Source organism: Lonchura striata, chromosome 11 (genome assembly GCF_046129695.1).
Source record: "Lonchura striata isolate bLonStr1 chromosome 11, bLonStr1.mat, whole genome shotgun sequence".
Classification (NCBI taxonomy): Eukaryota; Metazoa; Chordata; class Aves; order Passeriformes; family Estrildidae; genus Lonchura; species Lonchura striata.
In genome coordinates, this window is record NC_134613.1 from 5,735,355 (window position 1) to 5,759,482 (window position 24,128).

At 53.9% G+C, this 24,128-nt stretch overlaps 1 protein-coding gene across 1 annotated transcript; it reads left to right on the forward strand.

Annotated features, from left to right (window-relative positions):
- Positions 1–7,741: 7,741 nt before the first annotated feature.
- On the forward strand, positions 7,742–19,532 carry LOC144246969 (uncharacterized protein C15orf39-like; the record flags this gene model as incomplete). The annotated part of the gene is made up of 4 exons (XM_077785999.1): positions 7,742–8,432; positions 15,709–15,768; positions 17,538–19,103; positions 19,468–19,532. Coding segments are annotated over 4 exons (2,382 nt in total), but the record flags the coding sequence as incomplete, so codon positions are not given.
- Positions 19,533–24,128: the final 4,596 nt, after the last annotated feature.

Genomic DNA, 24,128 nt, shown 5'->3' on the forward strand with positions numbered 1-24,128 from the left:
CTGTGCCTGCTCGCTGCCCCGGGCCAGCAGCTGAAGTCACTGCTGGCATCCGTGTGGCACCAGGTGAGCCCGGTCCTGCTCTGCGCCAGGAGCCAGGACTGGGGACACCCTCGGGCTGGCAGAGCCCGGCCGGGGCAGCAGGCTCCCTTCTGCCAGGCCTCTGTGCGAGGGACAGCCCGACGGGCACTGCTGTGCCCGGCCTGAGCCCTTCCCTGCGCCCAGGGCCGGGCTGCCGCTGCAGGGAGCTCCGAGGTGTCCGTGTGGCCGCAGGCCCTGGCCCCAGGCTCCGTCCCCCGGCGCCTGTCCCAGGGGCCACAACTCCCGGGAGCCCCGGGAGGCAGCCCGAGGAGAGGAGGTGCCCCCGAGCTGTCCCCAGACTGTCCCCCGCCCCTCGCCGGGAGGCCGAGGAGCCCGGGGCACCCCCGGGGACAGCAGCCGCAGCGCCCCGGCCGCAGGGGACAGCAGTGGCACACACGCACACGGCCAGCAGCAGGAAGGCTCCGCACCGCAGCCTGCGGGCAGGGACAGCCCCGCGGGCAGCAGGACACGGGGCTGTGCCCGCAGCCCCTTCCCTCTCCGCTCGGAGCAGCGTTCCTGCCCGCGGGGCAGCAGCAGCGGCCGGGGGGCTCGGTGCCCCAACCCCTCGGCTCATCCTGGCAGGGCCACGGCCAGAGCTCAGCTGTGGAGAGGGACAGCAGCAGATTTAGAGTGGGGCTCTGCAGCTCCCACATCCCGGTGCCCGGCCCCTTCCCAAGCTCCCCATCCCCAGAGCTCCTTATTAAACCCCCTCCTGCTCTCCAGCAGCCTCCCGGCTCAGGAACGCCTGTGCCAAGCCTCAGCACCTCCTGGGAAGCTCCCAGGGCAGCACAGGGATGGAACCAGCCCTGGGCTCAGACACGGCCTCATTCCCTGCCCCAAACACCCACCCAGCCCCCAGAAACCTCCCCAAGGAGGGCCAGGACCGGCAGCACCCCTCACCCGGCAGCACCCCTCACCCGGCAGCACCCCTCACCCGGCAGCACCCCTCACCCGGCAGCACCCCTCACCCGGCAGCACCCCTCACCTGGCAGCACCCCTCACCCAGCAGCACCCCTCACCCGGCAGCACCCCTGCAGAAGAGAGCACCAAGGCCCACCCAGAGACTGCCTTTTATCTGGATTCCCAGGAGGAGGATGTGGCTCCGTTCCAGCTGTTCCCAATTAACACACAAACTCCTCTGCACTCTCCCAGGTGCAGCTGGAGGGGTCTCAGCTTCCCTCTGCTCCTCCTGCAGCACTCAGCAGCAGCAGGAGGGGCTGGGCCTGTCCCTCTGGGCAGGATGATCCCCAGACCCTGCTGCTGCTCCCCAAAACTCCCTGTTTGTGAGGTTGTGGCAGTGCTCACCTGCTGGGCTGCCCTGGCTGGGGCTGACCGAGGTGGATTGCAGCACTTGGCCTTTGGGATCAGGCAGATTCTGTGCCTGGAGGGGGCTCACGAAGGGGAGGGACTCAGGGGCCCCACTGGGTCAGCCCAGGCTGCATCCCTGAGCACCCCAGACTCTCCTGCCCAGTTTCTGATGCTCAGACTCCCACCAGCACCCTCTTCCCAGGCTCTTAGCCGGCGTCTCGTTTTGAAAAGACATGAGCCTGCTGAGGAAGCCAGGGGCTCCCCTTGAAATAGAGAATGTAAACCCCTTCTCTGGGAATTGTTATAATTTTGAAATTAAGGGGCTTTCAGGCAAAGATACAGGCGTAGAAATAGCAGTTCTTAATTAGAGAAGAAAAACAAAATAAAAAATGAAGTAATTCAAAACAACACTGACAAGACAGAGTCAGAACACGACCTGACGCCCTCCTCCTCCTCCTCCTCCTCCTCCCACTTCCTCCGCACAAGGCGGGCTGCCGGCCGAGCAGGGGCAGCGCCCCCCGTTCCCCCGTCCGCGCCGAGCCCCCAGCCGAGCCCGCAGCGATGCGCCGGGGGAGGCGCCGCGCCGCAGCCGCAGGTGAGTGCGGGCCCGGAGGGATGCGCGTCCCGCAGGAGCCGCGCTGGAGCGGAGGATGCGGGGGCAGCGCGGCGGGGCCACCCCCGGCCAGCGCCGCGCTCGCCTTGGGCTCCCTCGGCGGGTGCAAGCCCCGAGCAGGGCGGGACCCCTGCACGCCTCCCTCGGGATCGTCTGCTTCTCCTCGGGCCGTGCCAGCAAAAACGGGTTCCAGGCTCCGGATCCCGGGGTTTTACCCATTTATGGACACCTGGGATCCTGCGGCTGATTCGCAGCCCGAGCGCGCTCCAGCTCCTGCGAGAGGTTGATTCTGGGGGTCGCCGGAGTGTTGCCCGCACTGATGCGGTGGCCGCGGCTGTGCGGAGGGGACAGAAGGACAGAGGTGGCCACGGCCACCCAGCCCTGCCACATCCACAGCTCGTGTTCTGGCGGGGGCCTGCGAGTCCCAGCCGTGACCGTGGCCAGCGTGGGATGTGAGTGACATCGATGGGCCGGAACGGGATCGATGCCTTCTGGAGGGGTTTGAATCCCCCGAGTAGAAGGGGACGCAGCCCCGGAGCCCTTCTGGTGACTGCCCATGGCTCCCTGAAGTTGTGGGTTTTTTACATAAAAGTGAATATTCCTTGGCGGGAGGGGGGTTTCGGCTTTAATCGCAGACAAGCCGTGGCTTGGTGCGTGCGTTCCAGAGGGATACTGCCTTAAAAAGCAGCTGGCTTGGTCCACGGGAAGGCTCCGGCTGGGCTTTTGCCCGCCTGGGAGGAGCTCGGGAGCTGCAGACTTGGTGGAAAAGGGACAAGAAGCGGAATGAGGGAGCGGGGACGGCGGACGCCTCTTGTTTGTTGCCCCAAATGACCGAAGCTGTGGGGAGCGATGCCGGCGAGCTCGTCCCAACCTGCCGGACGTGGGAATGGTGACCTCCTGGGCGGGATCCCAAAGCCCCGAGGCTGTGAAAGCAGGATTGAAGGGCCGGGGGAATCGCCTCCTTCCCGCTGGAGTCGGGGAGACCCCGGGACCCCCCGTGCCGCAGCACCTCGGGGGCTGGGGCTGCTGCCTGGCAGCGGGTTTGGGAGATTTTCTTGCTCGATTGCTGCGGTTGGCCGGGGGCTGGCGGCTGGTTTTGGCATCGCGTGGCGATGGAGGAGGCGGGAGGCTGCGGGGAGAGGCTCCGCTCCGGGCATCGCATCGCGGGGATGAAATGCCGGCGAGCCCCGCTGACAGCGCACACGGGCGCATTGCTGGCAGCTGTCGGGGCCAAAAGAGATGTCTGAGTGTTCCCAGCGGCCTTGGCAGGCCGAGGAGCAGCGGGAGCCCTCCCGTGTCCTTTGGACACCCGAAAGGCGGCAGGCAAGGCTCCCGCGGGAGCTTCTCAGGGAGGTTTCGCTGCTGGGGGCGCGGGTTCCCTCTGCGCTTGGTTTTACTTTTACTCCTCCCGGCCAAACGGCCCCGTGTGGGAAAAGCCCTGAAAAGAGGGAAGAGGGAAAAAAGGAAAAGAAGGTTAAAGAAGAGCAATAACGGGCTGTGTTTATTCCACCCGCTGCTTTTCCCAGCTGTGGGGTTTTGGAATTCCTGGCTGCACGTGTTGGGGTTCTCGCAAGCATCTCCAGCGCTGATTCCCACGTGTCCCCCTCCTCCCCCGCTGGCTGGGATATTCCCAGGGGGAAAAGGCTGATGGTGACAGCCAAAGCAGAGCAGTTTCCTGGCGTGGTGCAGCTGTGGGGATGGCGCTGGTTGGGCAAAATGCCGCTGGATTTCATGGAGAGAGGGAGCTCCTCTCCCGAATTTGGTCAATGAGCTCAGACATTCCCTGTGCCGGCTCCGGGCCTGCAGTGGGATCACTCGTCCTGCTCTGCCGCCCTCCAGCCCGAATTTAACTGGGAGCTGGGTGAAACAGAGCGACTGCATGGTGGCCGGTGGTGTCACCCGATCCCGCGGTGACGGCGGGCCAGTGTCACAATCCCCCCACGGTGGGGAGTTGCAGATCCCCGGGGCTTCAGCGAAAGGGAAGAAGCAGCGGAAAACTTCGGGACTCACAAGATGCTGGATTTCTGTCCCAGCTTGTCCACCCCCAACATTGCCACAGCTGGGAAGGGATCCCATGCCTGCATCTCCAGGGAAATGGATTTAAACACCAGCCTCCCTAGAGATCCCTTTTGGAAGGAAAATAATCCGGCCTGGGCTTTCTTCAAGCTTGCTTCCATTTGAAGGGAGTTGTTTTGCCTGGATCAAAGTGCTGGCAACCTTCACTGGTACTGCATGTCTTGGGAATGACCCCGGGGACTTATCCTGAGGATAAAACTGTGGGAACTGATGTGGGGGAGCTGCTTCCAAGGGTGCAAGCAGGGAGGGAAGCCCCGCGGCTCCCGTGGGGGTTTCCAGGGGATTCCAGGGAAGCAGTGTCCTTCCTGGGAAGTGATGAATTGCTGAAGCTGGCATGAGAAACCCACCGCGAGGGCTCAGTGAGGGGTGCAGCCTCAGTTGTGCTGTTTTGGGCAGGGCTGGGGAGCTCTGGTCCCCTCCTGGCAGAGCTGCAGCAGCACCAGGGCTCGCTCCCTTATCTCCCCCACAAGTCTCCCCCCATATCTGCTGTGTTTCCCCTGCTGTTGATGTGGCTTTTATCTTATCTCCACGTGCTCTTCCTCCATTTCCTCCTTGGCTCCTCTGCTAACGCTGCCGCAAAAGGAGGAAAAAAACAGCCAGAACTGGAGAGATCCTCCTGCAGGGAGTCCATCCCTGGGCTTGGGGTTGCTGGGCCGTGCTGGGTGACAGGGGGTGACATTTGGCCATGCTGGGAGGGTGCTGAGTGATGCTCAGGTTTGTCCTGGCTGCCTGGGTGATGTACAGGATGCTCAGGTGATGCTGGGGGATCCTGGCTGATGCTCCAGTGCTGCTCCTGGGGCTCAGGTGATGGTCAGGTGTCTCAGTGGGATGCTCAGGAGACGCTGGGTGGTGCCAGGTGAGCTCAGGGAACACCTGGGGTTCTTGGGATGCAGGGCTGTGCTGGGACAGGCTGCCAGCTCCTCCTGCTGGCACCACCGCCTGTCCCTGCGGGACAGCCCCACCCCACAGCAGCCCCAAATCCCCTGAGGAGAGGCTGAGCTGCTGCCTGGCCCTAAAAACCTCACTTTGCTTTACAAGGTGAAGCCAGGATGGGAATCTGGGGCACTCGGTGTCTGTGTCTGCTGGCTCCTCACCTGAGCTGACCCAGCTTTGCTCCCTGCTGCCTGCAGCAGAGGCTCTTTGAGCTCTGGAACCAAAGCAGCCAGAGCTGCCCAGGACTTTTCCAAGGAGAGGGATGGAGAAAAGCCCTGCCAGCCTCCCAGGACTCCCCCGCTGGCGGGGAGGGTGGCATCCTGTGGGAAGGGAGATCCCTGCACAATGAAAGCCCTCAGGACTGGCCACGCTGTGGGACGTGTACAGAAGACTGTGCACCTCCAATTAATGCACACACAGTTATTGGCCCTGCAGTGACAGTCCCCTGTGGAAATGGACTCGGATGTGCAGAGATTCCCTGTCCTGAGCCAAAGCCTGCCTGATGCACTGAAAATTCGTGCCAAGATTATCAGATATAATTATAGTTGTTTTATTGGTGTTTTCATCAGAAGTAACTTGTTTGGAGACCAAATATTAGTCAAACAACTTTGATATATTGCTACTTTCACTTTTGCTACGTTTATTTTGGTTTTTACTTGGGAAAAAATATGATGTGGGAAAAGCTTTTTATGTTACAGAAGTAAAACAGTGTTTCAACCAAACATAGCCCGGGAGTTCGTGCAAGGATTTATGCATATTTGGAACAAAAAAGAGATGCACTAACCTTCCATGTTCTGCCTCTGAAGGCTTGAAATCTATGATGATGAGGCTGCATTTTTCAGAGATATTAACAGGAGAACTGGGCAATCTGAACAAAGTAATTGAACAAAACATCACAAGATCTTCTGTCCCATTATATTGAAAATCACCACCGTGGCAGATTTGGCGTGAGCAGCAGCAGAGGAGAACTGATGGAATGTTTGGGTCGGGGTGGTGCAAGAGGCTGGAATGTCAATGGTTAATGCCTCAAACAATGGAGCACTTGCAGGGACTGCCCAGGTGCACAGGGCACACCCCCATGGGGCTGCAGTTACCTGTTGGACAAGATAAGGGCAGAGGCTGATAAGAGACAAATCCTGCCCAGTGCCACGGTGCTTTTTGGTGCTGCCAGTGTCCCTGCTCTTGTGGCTCAGCTGCTGAAACTCCCCTTCCTGGGACATTCAGGGTTAGCCTGCAGATCTTCATCCCCTCTGCTGGGCCATCATTGGCCTCTCAAGTGCACCTACACTTCCAAGTGTCACAGGCAAACAAACACACCGAGGTGACATCATCCAGAGTAAAACTCCCTGCCCCAGGAGAGGTACCTGGACGTTTCCACCAAGACTGAGCATTTTATCAACCCATGGAATTTGTGTTTCCTGCGCTTCCCTTACCCCAGATAGATCATCACAGTGGAATTGGAACCTCCCAGTCTTGTTGGAAGATCCATGGGTGGTGGGATCCTTCTGCTCTTACCCTTTCCTTCCCCTACTTTTCCTTTAGGCATTTTTGAAATGTTATTTTTATGCTGTTATATTGCCATATTACAGTAGACAATAACCAAAAGAGCTTCACTGCAAGCCAATTGTTCTAAAACAAACCTGTAATTTTATACATATATTTATAAACCCCAGTTATTCAGCATTGTTTCACCCTAATCAGCCCCCAGAGATCCATTAACAAGAGCCTGGGTTATGCTTGTCAAAAATAGTTCAGAAACTGTTGTAAAATAGTTGATAAATGTAAAGGATGTGCTGTTAGTTTGGTTATTGTAAAAGGGGTTAAAAGGGTAGTTATAAGAAACTTGACCAAGTAAAGTGCACCACCCCCTCCAGCGAAAGGAGCCAGCCGGGACAGAACTGTAATGGGCCAATCCAGAGCCTTGAATCTTCATGCAAATAAAGGATCCAAACAGAAACCAATGCAAAGGGACAAAAAACAGGATAGAAAGGAGTATCTGGCTCAGTGAGTCTGTGCTGCTTCACCTGGAACACGGGGACATCACTGCTCAAGGAGACCCAGCGCCGGCACTGCAGCTTCCTCGTCAGGAACGCTCCTGCTTGAGCCATGGGCCTCCTTGCTTTAGGCCTTTCTTTTTTATAACAAATATTAAAATCGCTTTTAGTACTGGGAGTGTGCCCATTTTTAACAATGCTCACCTTGTGGTGGGCTTGTAACCCCCTGTCACCCTGTGCCACCACAGGCTGCTGGCTCTGGGGACTTGCTCTGCTCATGGCTTGTTCTCTCTCTTTTGCAGGAAGGCCAGCTCAGCTCTCCTGTGGGGACACTGGCACCAACCTATAAATGGCCTCAAAACGGTACTCACAGCCTGCAGACCCTGTGATTCTCAAGAAGCTGCCTCATCTGGAGCCTGCCACCAGCTTCCTGCCCAGGCAAATCCCAGGCACATGCAGCCCTGTGCCCCACCCTGGCTCTGCAAGCCATTTCAGCTACAAGGGCTCCTACTTTGCCTGCCCACTGCATAGCCCCAAGGGCCCCGAGCAGCCCCCAGCTGGCTGAAGCCCCACGCCTGCCTACCTCTACTACGGCCCCGGTGCCCTGAGCCAGCCCGTGCCAGCTGAGGGGACACTGCTGAGCTTCCTGCCGTACCCACCAGAGAGCCTTGACACCAGGCTGCAGCCCCCGGGCAGCCACAAGAGCAAGGGCAGCCTGATAAGAACAGGCCAGCCCCCCAGCACCCCGTTCCTGGAAGCAAGTTATCCTTCTGCCCAGAGCCAGAAGAAGGTGCCAGAGGTCTCCAGCCTCAGCCTGGACCCCTGGCCCAAGCTCCAGCTGCCTGACAGCAGCCCAGTGATGCAGGAGAGGTCAGCAATGTGCTACCCACCTCACCCTTACCCGCTGTCACCCCACAGAGCTGGCCCCCTCTATCACCCCCCAGCTCCCACTGTGGGGGAGCCCAGTGCCCTGCCCAGCTTTGGCTACGTGGCAAGCAGGGAGCCCTTTCCCGGCACCTGCCTCCAGCCCCAAGATCCCAGCAGTTTTTTTCCCAGCCCCTTGGAGCCCTACGTGCTGAGGACAGCGGGTGCCAGGCTGGGGGCAGCGCTGAGGGATGCTGAGGCACCCAGGGATGCCGAGCTGCCCAGGAACACCAGGTACCCAGGGTTTGCCGTCAGCCCGGGCGATGCATCCGCGTTCCAGGCCTCCTTTCCCGGCACGGAGCCGGGCTGTGAGCAGCACGGGGCAGACAGTCCGCAGTGGCGAGCAGCACCGAGGCACAGCAGCGCTTTCCAGCCTGTCTGCACCCCAGAGAGGATTTCTGGGGGCTCCGGTGGGCTGGCTGAGACACTTCCTGAGAGAGGAGGGAGCTGGGAGAAACCCAGGCCTGGGGACACCCCTGTGTCACTTGGGTGTTGGAGACAGGAATGTGACAAGCACACACCATGCTCTCACAGGAACAGCCAAGGTTTATTGTCTGACAGGTCTTTTTATTGGGGTTTCAAATCCCCCGCTCATGCAAATGTGATTGCCTAAAGATCTGAACTCTGCCCGGCTCACTGGCCAAGGGTAGGAGTGCATCCATGACCAAAGGGATTGGCTGAGATCCCTGTGCAGCTCTAGCTGGTCTATAGCTGCACAGATCATTTGGCATAACAGACACCACCTCGACCAGCCCAGCTCATTAGGCAGTCGAAGTGATCAAATCCCCAGGTATGAGAATGATGGGCTGGATTCCAGCTCAAACAAGGGACAATCCCTTTGAACCATGAGAGCACCGGGATCTCTGGTAGTGAGCTGGGCAGAGTTATGACCTTTATTTGATTGTGTCTGTAAGAATAGGAAATTCAAAGCCCCTATGAAAGGGGTGCACTTCAATAGATGTTGGCTGTTGCTGCATGAACCTCGGTGTCTGTATGTCGCAGGTTGTGGGAAGGGATCACGCTCCAGCACGGTGTGGGTGGAGGGAAGCAGAGATCTCTGAAGCTTGCTCCTGGGGAAAGAGATTTATTGGGGATGCAGGAAGGACTGAGCCTCGTGCTCTCAGGCGTAGCACGTGGCCGGGCTTAAGAGGACGGGCGAAGGGAGAGACAAACGGAGGGTTTAGGAGAGGGGAAGCCCCAGGGGGGGAGGAAGTCCAAGAGAGGGGAGAGGTTCCAAGAGGGGGAAGGGTCCAAGAGACCGCATGGCCCCTCGGAGTTCCCTTATCAGGAGCTTCCAGGTGGGCCAGGACAAAGCATGGTCCAATGGGATTACAGACACTGATGTTTTAGGGGCAGGTATAGAGGTGTGGGATGAGCCACAATCTTTTGGGGGGTGGGATGGAACAGTCCATTTCACTCCAGGATTCATCCAAGGGCAGAAGTGACATCTGGCTAGCTGAGAGAACAATCATATCTATCTATCCTCTGCAACAGCATTCCTGTCTCCACCATCAGGAAGCCCCTTGTTTGAACTTCAATCTAACCCATCATTACTGTGCTTGAGAAATTGTTTCCTTGCTTCTTCTAACTAGCTAGGCTGGTCGAGTTGGTGTCTGTTAGGCCAAATTATCTGTGCAGCTATAGACCAGCTGTAGCTGTCACAGTTCCCTCTTTCTGTTCTAAAAAATGCAAGGTGTTCCCTGTCGTGCCTCTGCAAGGGCCCTTTGCAAACAGGATGACAGGACAGCATGGTGACACAGATGATTCTGCTCAGCTCAACAAGCCTAGCCTCTCTCAGCCAGTGATGTGTCCTCTACATCATTGACGTTGTAACATTCATTCCCAGGAGCTGTCAGGTGGGATCACCAACAACACAAGTTTTCAAATTGGCATGCTGCAGGCTTCTAACTTGGAGGTTACAAGCTTATAACTGAACTCTATGGGCTGGAAACATTTTAAACTTTAGAACAGTGAGAAGGTAACATGGCAAACTACTTGTCAGATTCAGGTTTTGAGTCATACTCTGAAATAGATAAATTGCTCAAGATCTCATATTATAAAATCATTGTGTCACTTGAATAGGTAAAATCCTTAAACTGTCACTTCAAAAGGTTCCATATCTCCATTTAAAAGGTGTAGAAGTTGTTACAATCACTGGTCCATGATATGTGCTGAGGGACCATCAGGAGGGGGTTGTCTCTGGTCCCGAGCAGGACGCAGGGCAGGGGGGACACACCTGGCTGGTGTCCACTTTGTTCTGGTGTCTGTGGACATGCAGCGTACCCACATCCCCTTGTGATGAGGTCCCATGGACCTTTCCACTTCCTTGTGAGCATGTCTTCTCATGGTTTATGTGACGAGTGTAATGATGGGAAATGTTTTAAGATTATTGGGTTTGGGGATTGTTCTGGTGCTGTTAAGTGATTCAGTGTGTAAACAGCTTTTGCTATTCTGCTCTGTGTGGTATTTTCACTTCCATGAGCTGACCTGCACCATGGAACTTCCATTGCACTGTGCAATTTTTCAGTCCAAGAGTCCTTACTCTCTGGAGCCATCAGGACAATGGATTTAAAGCATCTTCTTCATGATTAGATGTCATGGCGGGTGGAGGTGGCAGAGTGCTGTGACCTTCCCAGAGAAGTGTCTTTAAAAAGCGTCCTGGGTGCACAGACACCATCTGTTCAATAGCTGGTTCAGTGTTTAGGGGTAAGGCCTCCGGGTCTCTCAAGTGCTGTTTTAAGTCTACCTACAAACTTTATGAAGGTTTTGTCTACGCCTTGCTCAATGGTAAAGCTTTGTGATAGGATTGTGCCATTGGGAGTGAGGAGCAGAGATGCTCTGGCTGCTGTGGCAAAGTCATGTATTGCAGATTCTGATGCCGTTGAGGCAGGACAGTACAAAAGAACTCCAGTTCAGGAGGCTAGAGAGTAAAACTCTGATTTATTTCAAATACATCGCTCTTTTATAGAGAGCATCGTCCAGACCAATTCCATTGGTCCCAGAATAAAAATATCTCACTCCATTGCTGTGCAGTGAATGACGCTTAGTGGCAGAACTTATCTATAAACAATGTGAACAACAAGAGAGATAAAGAATAATTTACATTCTTTCCCAAATGTTTTGCAGGCTCCTGACTGGTTAGAAACCCTCCATTTTCTCTCTGACTGAACTGAGAATATCCACAGGTTTCTGGTAAATTTTGGGCTTGATCTGCTGGTTTTTGGGAGTCACCTTCTCATGCCATTTGTTCAATTGTTAAGTATGGTCAGTTGGCATCCTTGGAACAAATGTCTGATAGTGTTTTAAGGTGTTTTTTCCACAGCATACACTTAGCTGGGGAGAGGAGGTAATTAATGATATTCTTAATGTCATTCGGGACCAATGTGTGGGCGGAGAAGGTGGCTTCAAGCAGATTTTTGAAAAAAAATCACTTTTTTGAAAAAGTGTGATGCCCGGCCATGTTCCTTGGCTCCCAAGAGCTGGGTGTTGTTTGCCTTCTCCCCATTTACGTATAACTGGAAAAGCCAAGATTTTATTCACTAGATCCCAATCTCCTTCCTGAGGGGTCTCCCATTGGGTTTTGGCCCAGCGATCGCTGGACTCAGAATTGGAGTGTGAGGAGGCACTGCTGTCATCCTCCAAGGAGGATGGAGGGCACTGTATTAGAGTGTGGGGCTGTTTTGGGCTGACCGTGTTTGGCAGACGGTGAAGGGCAGTGGCTTTCTTCTGGTCGCTCTCATTGTGGTTCCTGGTCCTCATGTTATGGCCAGAATGGGGCTGGCCAACGGGGGGAGGACTAACAACGGAAGAGGAAGATACTGAAGGAGAGGTGAAGTCCGTGGCAGGAAGGGAATTTCTGGTGGAAGGGAGGGTCCTGATGCGGTTACATCCATTGATGTGGGGGGAAGGGAGGAGCTGAGTGCAATGGAGGGCACAGAAAAAGGCAGAGGAGAAGCGGGAAAGTGGACATTTTGAGACACAAAGGCTGGAAAACGTGGAAGAGGAGACAAAACGTCCAGTCTGGCCACTTTGCTGCTGTCTGTTTGTGGGATAACAGCAGCACGGGGAGATGGAACAGGGTGTGTGGGCATAGGGAGAAGGCTGAGGGGAAGATCCAAGGCATCATGGCCAGTGCCTTCCTGGCAAGGAGATCTGAAGGTGTCAGGGAGATGATAGCAACCCTGTGCTGGGTAGTGACACTCGCTTGCCAATCTCCCCTCTGAAGGAAAAAAGGGTTTAAGGGCTTGGGGAGAGGATGAAGTGGGAGAGGTTTCAAACTGGGGACCCAAGACTTCTCCCAAATCATTCCCCATTTTTAGCCTTGATTTAACAACAATGTGAAACAAAGGGTAAAACTTCCCAAAACTAATTAGAAAAAACAGAGTCATGTCTAAAGTTATAAATCTCTTAAGAATTCCCTTAGAAAACATAAATTTCCCCACTTCAAGGGCACCCACAACTTGGAGATAAACGTCCCTTTGAGGAGGGCTAAGTTTGGAATTGGCTAAGATGGTTGTCCATCCTCAGGATTCTCTCCCATGCCCAGCAGTAAAAAGGGAAGAAAAAAAAGTGAAAAATATTACCCTAACATATATCTGAAACTCACTGTTTTTCTTCTGCTCAAACAAAACCTGCTGTGTGGGTGGTTGCTCATTGACCAGCCTCCGGTTCTCTTTCTGGTTTCTCTGGAGGGTCCCGGTTGCCCTTCGGATAACACTCCCTAGAATGTGAGTGGTTCTCCTCAGAGAAGCGGCTGTCCCGAAGGCGGCTTGTGTCCAGCAGCACAGGCCATTGGAGAAGCTTCTCCAGGCAGCCCCTAAGTGGGGGTCCCTGTTTGGGCACCACTTCTCGTGGCAGGCAGAGGTGGCAGAGTGCTGCGACCTTCCCAGAGAAGCGACTTTAAAAAGCGCCCTGGGTGCACAGACACGTCTCGCTCTCACTGGGAGATTTCAGCTCTTTTTTGATTTCAGCCATGACCAACATGGAAGGAAAGGATGGAGCATTCCTATGGGGTTCCACAGAGGTCTTTATTGATCTCCTACCTCAAAGGGATCCAGAGATGGAGAAATCTCCCAGGCAGTGAGAGCTGGGGTTTATCGAGGGACAGTGAGGAGCGGGGCAGAACATCAGAACAAATGAGATGAGGGCACAGGGGTGGAACAAAGGGGAAGGGTCAATGGGATACACAGAATCAAGACACGACAACCAAGCATTCTGGGGAGAGCATTTTTCCTCGCCATGGCCAGGAGGTTGTTGCTTAAGATGTGTCTCTCCAGAGGAGTGTGGTAAGCTTCTCCTCAGCCAGCTTACCAGCCTGCACAATTAAACATGTGAAGGAAAACATCTTGAAGTTTCAGTAATTTACTATACAAAAACCTACAATGATCTAATGCAAAGATTAGCTTCCAAGTGTAACAAATAAATCTGCTTGAATTAAATGTTAAGGGGAAAGGAAATACAGATTGATTTATGTTCTCCAAAAGGAAGGTGTTGGAATGCCCTTTGGTAATGGAATTTCCTCTACCTGCAAACATTTCTGCACAAAAGTCTTTAAGCGTGACAAACAGCCCATCTGGCCAGAACCGGACACAGCTTCAATTCTTGGGATATAGGATTTCTGGATAAAGAGCATTGTTTTCCAGAACTGAATCCCATACTGCTTCATCAGAGCATTGCCACACACTTCCAGGAAATCCAGGAGCAGCATAGCTGTCACATCTGCCAGAGGTTCCAGATTCAACATCTGCGCCAGCCAGCGCCATCCATAGCTCAGACCGTGAGGATGAGCCCCTTGTTTGTTTCCGTAAGGCCACCGGAGCTGAATGATGGCAGCATAGAGACGAATCATTCCTGACATCCTTTTGAGAAAATGATCTTGTTCTTCCACTGTAGAATCATGAACTTCATATCCAAGCAGCCTCTGATACTCTTCCACAGAAGTCCCTTCTTTCCGAGTAGGGTAAAAGGGCACAGAATATGGGCACTTCTTGTGCAGGTGAGCTAAAAAGATGTCTCCAACTCGAGGGTGTAATTCCCAGATTCCTGAGAGCACCACAGCAATTGGGAAAGCTGAATCGTGGTGAAAAGCTACTTCTCCTTCCCCATGTCTCACAAACTTCTCTGCAAGTTTGTAAGAAACAAAGTCCAGCCCCTGTGGATGCTGAGTCACCAACACCATTTGGCCTTCAGAGTGAACAGGCTTCCCAGAGAGCAGGTTATTGATCTTATCAAACACCTCTCTCAGCTTAGAGCCTGATATGCTGGAGATCTGGCTCACAGGGATTGTAGCTGCTTTCTGCAAGTTTGTTTTTATCTTCTTCACCTCAGTGTTGCCTTTGCAGTTTCCAATTTCACTGAAAGCAGCAACACATTGCTCAGCAGCATCCTGAAGCTGCAGGTACCACTGCATGATACTTTCTTCTGTTTTAACTTGAAGGCCTTCCTTCTGCTGCTCTCCCCACGACTGCTGTGCAGGGGCAGAAGTCCGAGTCTTCATCTTCTCTTTTTTCTCTAACTCTTTCTGCTTTTGTTTATTTTCCTCTTCATCTTTCCTCTTTCTTTCTTCAAGAGCTGCAGTGATTTCCTGCTGCATGCTGGATATCAGCCCTCGCATCTCCTGCAGGGCTCGTTCAGTGCTGGCCACATCTGCTTGAGTAGGGAATCCTCTCTCGCTTGTGGTGCGGATGAGCCCCGACACCAGTCCACAGATCTGGTTGCCACGAGTGCTGTATGCAGACAGATCGATTCTGGGCAAGTCTTTGTGCCTGTAATTGGGATCAGCCTGCTGGTTCAGCTGCAGCAGTTCCTCCTGGATGGAATAAAGGCGACACAGTCTCTCCTGGCCCTCTTTCTTGTGCAAACGTTCCAGCTCTTCCTGGCGTTGCCTCTGCTGCTCTGCCTCACAGAATTTTAGGTTCAATATCTTTGCTCTGTGTCGGTGCTCTTCCTTCAACTTCTCTTGCTGCCTCTGAGCCTCCTTTGAGCTCTTCTCCATTACTTCTTGCAACTCTTGGAATTCCTGATGCCGCTTTAGCTCCCTCAGTTCATCAAAGCGCTTCAGGTGCTCAGTGGCCTGGGCATGGGCTGCCCTCACCATCTTCTCCAGCTCCTCCTGCCGCCGTCTCAGCCTCTCCCTTGCTTTCAGCCTGTGCATCTCTTCATACATCCGAATGCAGCCTTCCACTTTTGCAACTGTAGATGACACACCTGCTGGAGTAACTTCCTGATTTATTTCCAGAAGACTAAGGTGATCATTTTCCTTCTGCCACATGGTCACAGGATTTGGCAGGGCTGTCGGCAAAGTGGTGATAGTGATGCTATTTTGTGGCTCCGTTGAGGGGTGATGGTTCTGGTTCTCTCTCGTGTCCTTTGCTGATATACAATCCAAAGCAAACTTCTCCGACAGCCGCAGTGCAGTATCAACAGCGACTGCTGAGGGATTCCCCGATCTGCTGTTTCTTCCAGGAATTTCTGGAATTTCTGGTGATGTATTTCCCGGGCTTGCCCCTGAGTTGCAGCAATAGCTGGACCTGCCCTTGGCAGCCCGGGCAGAAGGTGCAGTCCCAGAGCCGGACCAGGGGGCTCTGGGAGGAGGCAGTACTGGCATGCGTGCTGCAGTGGGGCGTGTGGGTGTCTCTGCTGCATGCTGTTGGAATGGATGCACAGGCACGACTGGAACAGCTGTGAGGTGTTTTGCCTCTGCGAGAGCCGGGCACCCCTGCAGTGCAGCAGTAGAGGCAGCATAGGTGGGCTCCATCACAGAGTGCTCGTTTGTCATTGCAGCCTGGCCAGGCTCGGTGGCCAGCAGCCTTCTGCAGCAGCCATGTGCCCCGCTGCAGGCAGGTATCTTGCGGGGGCCAAGCGTTGCCTGGCAGCAGGCAGATGCAGCTCTACAGCAGCTTGCCATTTCGTGGCGGGCGGTCGTGGTCTCAGAGGCCTTGGCGAAGACAGCAGGGCACAGAGAAAAGGCAGGGCAGCCTGTTGTGGCTCCAAGTGCTGGCACAGCAGGACCCAGAGAAGAGGCAGGAGCCAGGGTGGCTGCAGGATGCCCGTTTAACTCGGCTCGGGAGCGTGGGGTGTCTCCACCACTTTGTCCAGTGACAGGGAGCTCTACTGGCATCACGTTCCTGTGTGGGCTGGCTCCACGGCTCTGTGCAATGGTGAGATGATTGGGTGGCACATCGTCCCTGCCCGGGCCAATGGTGTGGTCCAGGGCAGCCACAGAGCACTCTGTGGACAGGTCACTCTCTCCCAGGGAGATTCCATGGCTCCACACAGGGAATGCTCTGCCCGTTCTCCTCCCCTGCTCGCCCAGTGCCATCCCCTCCAGCATCCTTGTGTCTCTCTCACTCTCTAACTGATTTATCAGGTCCAGGATGAGCCTCCAGGGTTTGACAACATTGATGGCAGTTTCATCAGCTCTGGCAGCTGCTGCAAGTATAGATCTGCCAGCCTGATCCCATGTTTTTAAGTCCAAGGCAGCCCCTTCGGACACATCCAGTCCGTGGCCTCCACACCACTTTATTAAGGCTAGTAAAGCCTGTTTATCATGTTTAATCCCTCTTCTTGTTAAAATAAGAGTCCATACCTGCAGTGTAGGGTCTTCTGGCACTGATGCCCACGCTCCCATTTCTCCTAGCAGTGTCTGTAATTCACAAAGGTGTTTGGATGCACGTGACTTTCCCTGCTGTCCCGTGCTGCACTCTCCAATGCCAGCAGAGCACTTCGCTGTCTGCAGTGTTCTGTTGAAGATCCTGAAGAAGGGTGTAGTTATCCTTGGAAGGTCGAGCAGTGAAGTAGAAGGGTCTGGTCTTCCTCTGGGAATCCAGTGGAAAAGGCTGCCTGTGGCGTTGAAAAGTCACAGATTATATCCAGGTAGGAATGCTTGGCTCCTCCCCAGGGTGGAGCATCTCACAATGGGATGATGTAATCTTATCAGTCCTGCAGTGACACTCAATGGCCAATTAACAGAAGATATCTCCCCAAGGGAGGGTGAGTCATGGAAGAGATAAAGAACACTGCCCCACCTGGTTTTAACAGATGGTGACAGAATACCATAGAATGCTTTTGGTGACATCTTCCATTGCAATCTAGGACAAGGTCTCTGCTGCCCACGGCTTTCTCTACTGCCAGCAGCTCTTTCCACTGCCTGCAGCTTCTCGCAGCCCACCCAGCTGCCTGGCAGCAACCTCTGTTCCCAAATCGCCCCGCAATACCACAGCAGCTTGTTTTCCTCACACAGGGCTCCAAATGTCTCTGGTGCATTGGAGACAGGAATGCAACAAGCATGCACCGTGCTTCTGCAGCAACAGCCAAGGTTTATTTTCTGAAAGGACTTTTTATAGGGGTTTCAAATCTCCTGCTCATACAAACGAGATTGACTGAAGATTTTAAATCCACCCAGCTGACTGGCCAATGATAGAAGTGCATCCATGATTCAACGCGATTGAGTGAGATCCCTTGTTTGAATGTAAGTCCAAACTATCATTAGTACACTTGGGGACTTGTTGACTTCTACCTTCTGATGAGCTGGGCTGGTCGAGTTGGTGTGTGTTAGGCCAAATAATCTGTGCAGCTTTAGAGCAGCTGTAGCTGTCACACCCTGTACCCAGGGAGGAGGAAGAGCAGCCCGGCCCCTCAGGACACCCCCCATGGGGGACCAGGGGAAGGAAATGCCTGCAAGGTCAAGGATCCAGCCAAGGAGCTCCTCCGCCCTTCTCTGTCCGTGACCCCCGTCAAAGAGCTGGAAGAGCTGAGGGACACCAAGGCTTTGTCATCCTCCCCACCAATGCCTGTGATCCACAATGTCTTCAGCCTGGCACCCTACCAGGAGTATCTGGAGAGGGCCAAGGTCACAGACCCCATTCTGTTCTGCAGGAACCATCTGTGGGAGGACTCCTCACCCCAAAACACGGGTGGCAGCCAGGAGCCTGCTGCCCTCAGAGACGTCTCAGTGGTGTCCAGCCTGAGGTCAGGCAGTGATGCAGTGCAGAGCCAAGAGGAAAGTTGCTACGGGAGCATCCCTAAAAAGCCAAAGGCTGAGGCCCAAGAGCTGGAGTCTCAGGAGGGCAGCCCTGACAAGGTGGGCACTGAGGAGCCACCCCCTAAGGAAATGGTGCTGGACCTTAGCTTCAAGAAGAGACTGGTGGAAGCTGGGGACACCCAGAGAGCCCCTGGCTGTGTGGAGGGGACACTGGACCGAGATGATAAGGAGGAGAAAGAGGCTGCAGGAGGGAAGGTGGGGTTGGCAGAGGGTGCACAGCCACGGGGGCCTGAGGTGGACTCTGGGGACAAGAGCAGCTTCCAGAGCTCAGCCAACTTCATGTTCCAAAAATACAAGCTGCTGCCCTCCCTCCCAGCCAGCACTGAGCCCACCAAGCAGGATGGCAGCTCTCAAGCCCCCCAGCCCAGCCCCCCCAGCAGCACCCCCACACCAGCTCACCCAGCCTCCTCTCCATCCAGTACCCCCCTGTTCCTACAGCCTGGCCCCCAGCTCAGCATCATCCTGGCCCCAAACCCTCCCCAGATCCTGCTTCCCAATGCCCCCTCCACTCCGGTGGAGGAGAAGGTGTTGGTGGTCCAAAATGTTGGTGTTCTCCCCTCACAGACCCCCTCGGGGCAGTACTTCACCTCCCTGCACACCTTGCTCTGTGACACGATTTCAGGCTCAGTGTCCCGCTCCTCCCCGGAGCTCCTGCAGGAGTGGCTGAAGAAAGCTGAGCGGGCAGAAGAGCTGGGAGAGATGCCCAAATCCCTGCCCCGCCCCAAGAACGGCTCCAAGGCTCCCAGTCCTCAGAAGCCCAGCAACGGCAAGGAGATCTGGCTGGCTTTCCAGGACGTGGCCAGGCTCCTCACTGACCTGCTCTCCCAGCTGAAGACCTTCATGTCCGCCTGCCCTTTCCCCCACGTCGTCCGGGCAGGAGCCATCTTCATCCCCATCCACGTGGTGAAGGAGAAGCTCTTCCCAATGCTGCCCGGGAGCTTCGTGGACCAAGTGCTGCAGAAGCACAAGGTGGAGCTGCGTCCCACCACCCTCTCGGAGGAGAGGCACCTGAGGGACCTGGAGCTGAAGAGCTGCACCTCCCGCATGCTGAAGCTCCTGGCCATCAAGTGGCTTCCTGAAATCTACCCTGACCTGCTCAACCTGCACTGGCATAACTCCATCCGGCAGCGGCTCGGTAGGTAGCCCTGCATCTCCTGGGGATGGGTCCCTGGGGCTCTCCCAGGGATGTTCCAGCTGTGCTTGCCCTCCAGGTGTTGCTGCTGCTGCTGCTGGGGAGCAGCCAAAGGTGCCTCAGCATCCCTGTCCTCCCGAGGGTTCTGCCCAGCTTTTCCTCTGTGGGCTGTGGAGGGGGCAAGTTTCAGCTGGAAGGGAGAAAACTCATCCTGGGGGTGTCATGGAAGTTTCAGTCAGTCCGGTGCGGTCTCCGCAGTTGCAGACGGCACCTCCCAACACCTGGGAAACCGGCCGCGGATTTGGGAACCCTTGCTGCAGTGGTGTCTAAAGGACGGCAGTGGGTGAGTCTTGGTACTGGGGGGCAGGGGCCCAGCCAGGAGACATTGGCTCTCGTGTGCCCACGGAGGGACACGCCAGCGCGCAGGCGTGACGGGAGTTTCCGTCGTAGCTTTAGAACTTTGTGGTTTGCTGCAGTAACTGGTTGAGATTTTGCTGTGAAGCCAGCCATGGGTGTTACGCTGACTACACAGCAGAAAGAGATTTATAAACAAGTTCAGGAACCCCTGCAGAGTGCAGGTGTCAAATTTCCTAAGAGCCTTGTGAAAGAGTTTGTCAGATGGTTATCAGTAAGTTTTCCGGAGGTAACAGAGCAAGTAGTGAGAGAAAGACAATTTTGGAAGAGTGTGGGCGCAGTGCTGAGTGAAAGGACAAAGGCAGGAGATCCCTCAGTGAAAGAAGGTTTTATGAGAATGTTTTTGTTTGTTTACGATGTTGTGAAAGAGAGTGCAGACACTCAGGGCGCCCGGGGAGCAGAAAAGAGCCCTGTCGCGTCCCCTGTGTCCCCCCGCACCCCCTGCGGTGAGAAAACTAACCGTGCAGATGTAGATTTAGTTTCTAAGCCTTCTCCATCTCCTGCTTTCGCTCCCGCAGCTGAAAATCCATGCTTTGCACTCCCCATCCCCCCTGTGCAGCTCCCAAAATATGGGGGCGGCCACGCGATTTTCCCTTCTCTATCCCAGAATTCCCTGCTCCCTCTGCCAGCCCAGAACACACCTCCAGCCCTCGCATTCCTCCCTTTGCCTGTCCCCAGCCCCAGCCCCGACCCCGCCTCCCTTGCAGCGGTCCAGCCCCTGGTCCGGCCCTCAGCTCCTCCTCTCGCAGTTGCATCACCATCCCCTGTCCCTGCCCCGCTCCACACAGCCCCCCCGGCTGCTGCCACTCCCACACAAGCCGGCCCCTCTCCCTCTCTCTCTCCCTCTCTCTCTCCCGGTCTCCCTGGCAATGGCAGCGCCGAGGCTGTCAGCGCAGGGAACCAGGAACCGGTCAGAGACACCGATCCTGCGTTCCTGGCCCCAGTGATTTATAATGCCAGGGGACAGAACGCCAAATGGGAGCCCCTTTTGTATGACAGTATTAGGGAACTTTGCAAAACAAAGCATGAGTTTGGGGAAAGAAGTGAATTTTTTAAGAGCCTTTTAAAAGCTACTCTAAGCTCCAAAACATATGTTCCTGCTGACTTGAAACGTCTTTTCAGTTGCTTGCTCCCTCAGTCTGAGTTTAGATTGTGGGAAAGAACGTGGAAAAGGTTTGCAGGACATCTCCTCCCAGAGATTTTGCAGAGTCCAAGGCTTTCCAAAGATATAGAGGATGAGGAAATCACTTTAGAGCATCTAGTGGGTGAGGGTGATTGTAGTCAAGCTGAAAAGCAAGCCGCAGGCATCCCCAGAGCAGTGTTGGACCTGTCCAGGGATGCAGAAGAACGTGCATTTTTTAACATGCCTTTTAAAGAACCTGTTGTTTCTTATACCACTTTGAAGCAGTCTGTTGCAGAACCATTCATGGATTTTGTGGATCGAGTGCGAGCCTCTGTGGAAAAAAGGGTGCAAAATCCAGAGCTCCAAGACCAACTTACATTAGAACTTGTCACCACAAATGCAAATGAAGCCTGTCAGCGAGTCATCCTGGCCCTTTGTCTTGGTTCGACAAGACAGGAATCTGCGAAGGAGGGCTAAAGCCTCCTGTGCAATGGAGCAGGTAAACCCCCTCCCTCCGAATTACTAGGAGTTTTAAATCAAAAGGCTCTCAGGCAAAGATATGGGAATGGGAGTAACAATTCTTTACTAGGAGAAAACTAGACAACAATTTAAAAAGGCAAATGCAATCGGTACAAACAAAACCAGTGAAAAAGTCCAGAACCTGAGGATTCGGGGTGCCCGTAGCAGTCCTGCTGGGACAATTGCTCCCCTTGCAGTGGTTGATGAATTGCAGCTGCAGTGGTGATCTTTAGAAGGGTATAGTTTTCCTCTGAAGATCTGGTGGCAGTGGGGCCGGTCTTCCTCTGCGCCGGGGTTGCCTCCAAGCTCCGCCGCCGTCGCCTCAGCGCGCTCCGGCTGCTTCGCTGCGAGTGCCGCCGAAGAGAGCTGCTTCTCTGGCAATCCCCCAAAGTAAAGAGCTGCTCTGTCCCCAAAAAGGTACCCCCTTATATCCAATAAAAGAGTACTTGGCTTCCCCCTCTGGGTGGAACATCTCACAATAGGATGGTGTTACGTTACCAGCCCTGCATTGAATCAGTCAATGGCCCACTAACAAACCATTACCTCTTAGGAGCAAAACCGGTTCTTGGAAAAGATAACAAAACCTGCCCAACAGGTTTGCCTTCAACAGATGGCAAATAGAATACAAGCTTATCTTACAACGCAGGACACCCTTCCATCATTGCCTCCCCCCTCACTCGATCAGCTCATCAAGGAGTGCACCAGGAAAGCTACGCTGATGACACAGGACTCAGTGGTAAAACCACAGGAAAGGGTGGTTGCTTCAGCAGCAGCAACCCCGAGGACTCCAGGGTCTGCAGGGCCTCCTCAACAAGGGGGGAAAGTGGGAGGGGGGAGAATCTTTTTCCTTTATACTGGCAGAGCAAATTGTATCTTTTTCAGAGTTAGTTTACCTTGTATGATTTTATCTTTCTTTCAGACTAGCAGAATGTCAATTTCCACATTCCTGCTCATCGTTTGGTTCCAGGGAATGGTCATCTACCCTTCCACGGTGGATGCATGGATTGTTCCACAGCCCAAGAAAAATGTATGGGTCACGCTAGCCCAAGCCTTGCAACAAGATCATATGTGTTTGTCCACTGCCTCAGCAGAAAATCCAATGTCCACATGTTTAATAGGGGTTCCAAGTAAGGAGGATGAGTTTCCAATTGATCTGGTCCATTTGCAAAAGCAGGTGAACGAAAATAAAATGCCTAAAGGTGCAGGACAAATTAAAGCACAAGTGCGAAACCCCCTCATTTTGTGGCAAGGGTGGGTCTCACATTTGCCCACTGCCGAGAGAGAGCCCCAGGAATTAGAACTCCTAGGCTCTGCAAAAGCTGAATATTGCATTCAATTTGATTTTTCCCCAACCAAAGAAGTAAAATTATATGAGCATGTCAAACAGTAAAAGGTAGAACTCAGAGCAGGTCAATGGTGCACAGCTGTCTATAAGCTGAAATTTGCATCCACCACTGATTTCCGTCCACGCAAGCTGGACAAGGGAATGTTTCTCATCTGTGGGGACAGAACGTACCCAGGAATCCCCTCTCGTCTTGTTGGAGGTCCATGCACTTTTGGGCATCTGACCCTTGCTTCCCCCAACATGACCCAAATTCCAATTGGGCAAGCAAAAGGTGGGAAAAAAAATACTAAGCGGAGTGCAAGTCAATTTGATGAACATTGTGATGCAGAAATTTATCATTGGGCAAAATCCAAAAGAGTTGCCGTCTGTGTTTTTACCATGGGTTGCGGCAGCCAAAGCATTGAGTGAATTAGGCAATCTAGAATGCTGGGTGACAAAGCAGGCAAATTTAACATCAGCAGCCCTGAGTGACCTCCTAGAAGACGAGGAAATAACCAGAAAGGCTACCCTCCAGAATAGGGCAGCTATTGATTTCCTGCTGTTGGCACATGGTCATGGATGTAAAGAATTTGATGGGTTGTGTTGTTTTGATCTGTCATCTAAAGGTCAGAGTGTCCACTCATCCATTCAGGAAATGAGAAGCCTCATTGGGAATGTGAAGCAAGAAAATGAGGATTGGTTTAAAAATCTGTTCAAAGACTGGGATCTTTCTGGGTGGGCAGTATCTCTTTTAAAAGACTTCTTTTACTTTCTAGTTGCATTGTTTTTAGTTCTGTTAGCATTTGGGATTCTGAAGCAAATCATCTCCAAGGTCATTACCTCGAAGCCAAAGGCTTTCGCACCGGTTTTCATCGCTGCTGCTGCCACGGAAAGCGATTGGTGGGAAGATGACAAGCAGAAAGACACTGTAGTTTAAGAGCCACAGTTTTACCTTCTCCCAAGGAACCATTCATCTTATTAACTGAAAAGCGGGGAGATGTTGCTATTATGCTGGCATGATAGTGTGGAGTAAGGTTTTAGAAAGGCCTTGGGAATGGTAAACTGAGGAAAAGGATACATTCATGTATGCCTCATTGTTTTAGAAAGGCCTTGGGAATGGTAAACTGAGGTAAAAGATACATTTATGTATGCTCCACTGTCTCGGGAAAGTCCCGCTTCAGCATTCCTCTGTAGACCCCCTTCTCCCCACCCCTGAGCAGTTCCCATTGGACCTGGCCCCTGGGGTGGTTCTGATGTGCCTTAGCTGAACACTGTCTCTATTGTTTAGAGCTTATCTCTTAATTTTGCTGTATAAAACTCTATCTGGGCAATAGCCCGGGGCCTTTGGTCCCTGCAACGCTTCAGGCAATACAATCTCTCTGGACAAGCATACCATTGGTCTCTCGTGGTCTCTTTATCTCGAATCCTAGCGGCAACCAAGGCAACGCTGCCGCTCGGACCGTGCTAACCCAGACGCTGCCTGGTAAGCCCAGGGCAGCGGGACCGCGGAAAACCCCGGCCCCCAGAGGGGACAGCTAGCCAGAGGGTCCCGGGGGGCCGGGGAGGGACGGGGGACAGCGGCGAGTGACCCCCGAAAGCAACAAGTGGTGTTCCAAAGAGAAGCAACAAGAGACCCTGGCAAGAAGTC